At 66.5% G+C, this 1,443-nt stretch overlaps 1 protein-coding gene across 1 annotated transcript in view; it reads right to left on the bottom strand.

Moving 5' to 3' along the window:
• Window positions 1-1,415, bottom strand: part of LOC103902121 (myosin-6-like) — a 5,530-nt gene extending 4,115 nt beyond the window's left edge. Inside the window, exons 1-4 of the mRNA XM_019473079.1 lie at window positions 1,293-1,415; window positions 640-778; window positions 413-531; window positions 154-303 (exon numbers count right to left, since the gene is read on the bottom strand). Coding sequence (XP_019328624.1) covers window positions 154-303; window positions 413-531; window positions 640-778; window positions 1,293-1,415 — 531 coding nt within the window. The remainder of the gene's footprint in view (window positions 1-153; window positions 304-412; window positions 532-639; window positions 779-1,292) is intronic.
• Between the last annotated feature and the right edge of the window lie 28 nt (window positions 1,416-1,443).

The following is a 1,443-nucleotide window of genomic DNA, read 5'->3' as shown; positions in this document are numbered from 1 at the left end:
AACCCAACACCCAATGGGATCAACAGGGTGAACCGAACGTCCAGTAGGGTCAACTGAACGCCCAGCGGGGTCAATGCAACGCCCAGTGAGGTCAGCGGGGGCCAGCTCAACACCCAACGAGGTCAACACGACGGGGTCAACCGGGGGCCTCACGTCGAAGATCTCGAAGCCGGCGATGTCCAGCACGCCGATGAAGTACTGCCGCGGCTGCTTGGTCTCCAGCGAGTTGTTGATCCTGGTCACCATCCAGTTGAACATCTTCTCGTAGACGGCCTTGGCCAAGGCCCCGACGGCGTAAATCACCTGGAAGGGGGCCGGCCCGCCGGTGAGACGGGGGCTCTCGACGTCCTCCTTGCCCGGCGTGGCAGCGTGCCACCCCAAAAGGAGGAGGGTTCGGGGACGCCCTCCTCACCTGCTGGACGTTCTGCCCCTTGGTGACGTACTCGTTGCCCACCTTCACCCGGGGGTGGCACAACCCCTTGAGAAGATCGGCCGAGTTCAGCCCCATCAGGTAGGCCGACTTGTCGGCATCTGCGGAGCGTGGAGGAGACACCTGGTCAGGTTCCACCTCGCCCCGGGCTTGGAGGGAGCCCGGTGACCCCAAAACCTGTCGTGTGTCCCGTCCCCCCCTCGACCCGCCTTCGGTGCCGTCCGGCTCCGCCTGCTCCTCCCGTTGCTTCTGCTTGAACTTCATGTTGCCGAAGTGCATGATGGCGCCCGTCAGCTTGTAGACGCCGGCCTTCTCCTCGGCGGTGAAGCCCAGGACGTCGAAAGCGCTCTGTGGGGCGGGCGGATGTGGGTCGGGGTCCTCCCCGGAGAGGGCCCTGCCACCCCCACCGCCCAGCTGAGGGCGCGTCCCTTCCGCTGGCCACCGTCTCGCCCTTCCTCATCTTCGGCCCGTCCGTCCGCCCGAGGACTCGTATCCGTCCGAGGCCTCGTCCGTCCGTCCGTGGCCTCGTCCGTCCTTCCGTGGCCTCCGCCCCGCCCCGTCCGGGCATCCTTCTGAGGACTCTCATCCGTGGCCTCATCTACCCCTGGTTCCATCCATCCACCTGAGGACTTGTCCCGTCCACGGACTCGCCCGTCCGTCCCTACCTCCGCGCACGAACTCCTCCTCCTCCTCCTCCTCCTCCTCGTGTCCTACCTCCTGTCCCTCACCCCGCCTCGTCCCGCTCCGCCCGCCCGCCTCCTCCCTATCCCTCCGCCCTTCCCATCATCCCCCTCTCGGCCCCGCCTTCGTCCTCTCCTCCGTCCGTCCTCTACCGCCTCCAGCCGTCCGCCCGGCACTTCACCTTCTCCTCAGCCATGGGATGTCCACCTGCCCGCCCCTCTTCCGAGTCGTCGATGGAGGCCACGGTCACCTCTCCTTGGGAGACGTAGCTGTAGTCGTAGGGGTTGTTGGTGATGAGAAGCATCTCTGCTCCGCGGTGGCCCAGGACGGAG

This window comes from Aptenodytes forsteri, unplaced genomic scaffold, assembly GCF_000699145.1.
Source record: "Aptenodytes forsteri isolate BGI_AS27 unplaced genomic scaffold, ASM69914v1 Scaffold470, whole genome shotgun sequence".
Classification (NCBI taxonomy): domain Eukaryota; kingdom Metazoa; phylum Chordata; class Aves; order Sphenisciformes; family Spheniscidae; genus Aptenodytes; species Aptenodytes forsteri.
The sequence above is the reverse complement of the archived record's forward strand: the minus strand, read 5'-3'. Positions and strand labels throughout refer to the sequence as shown.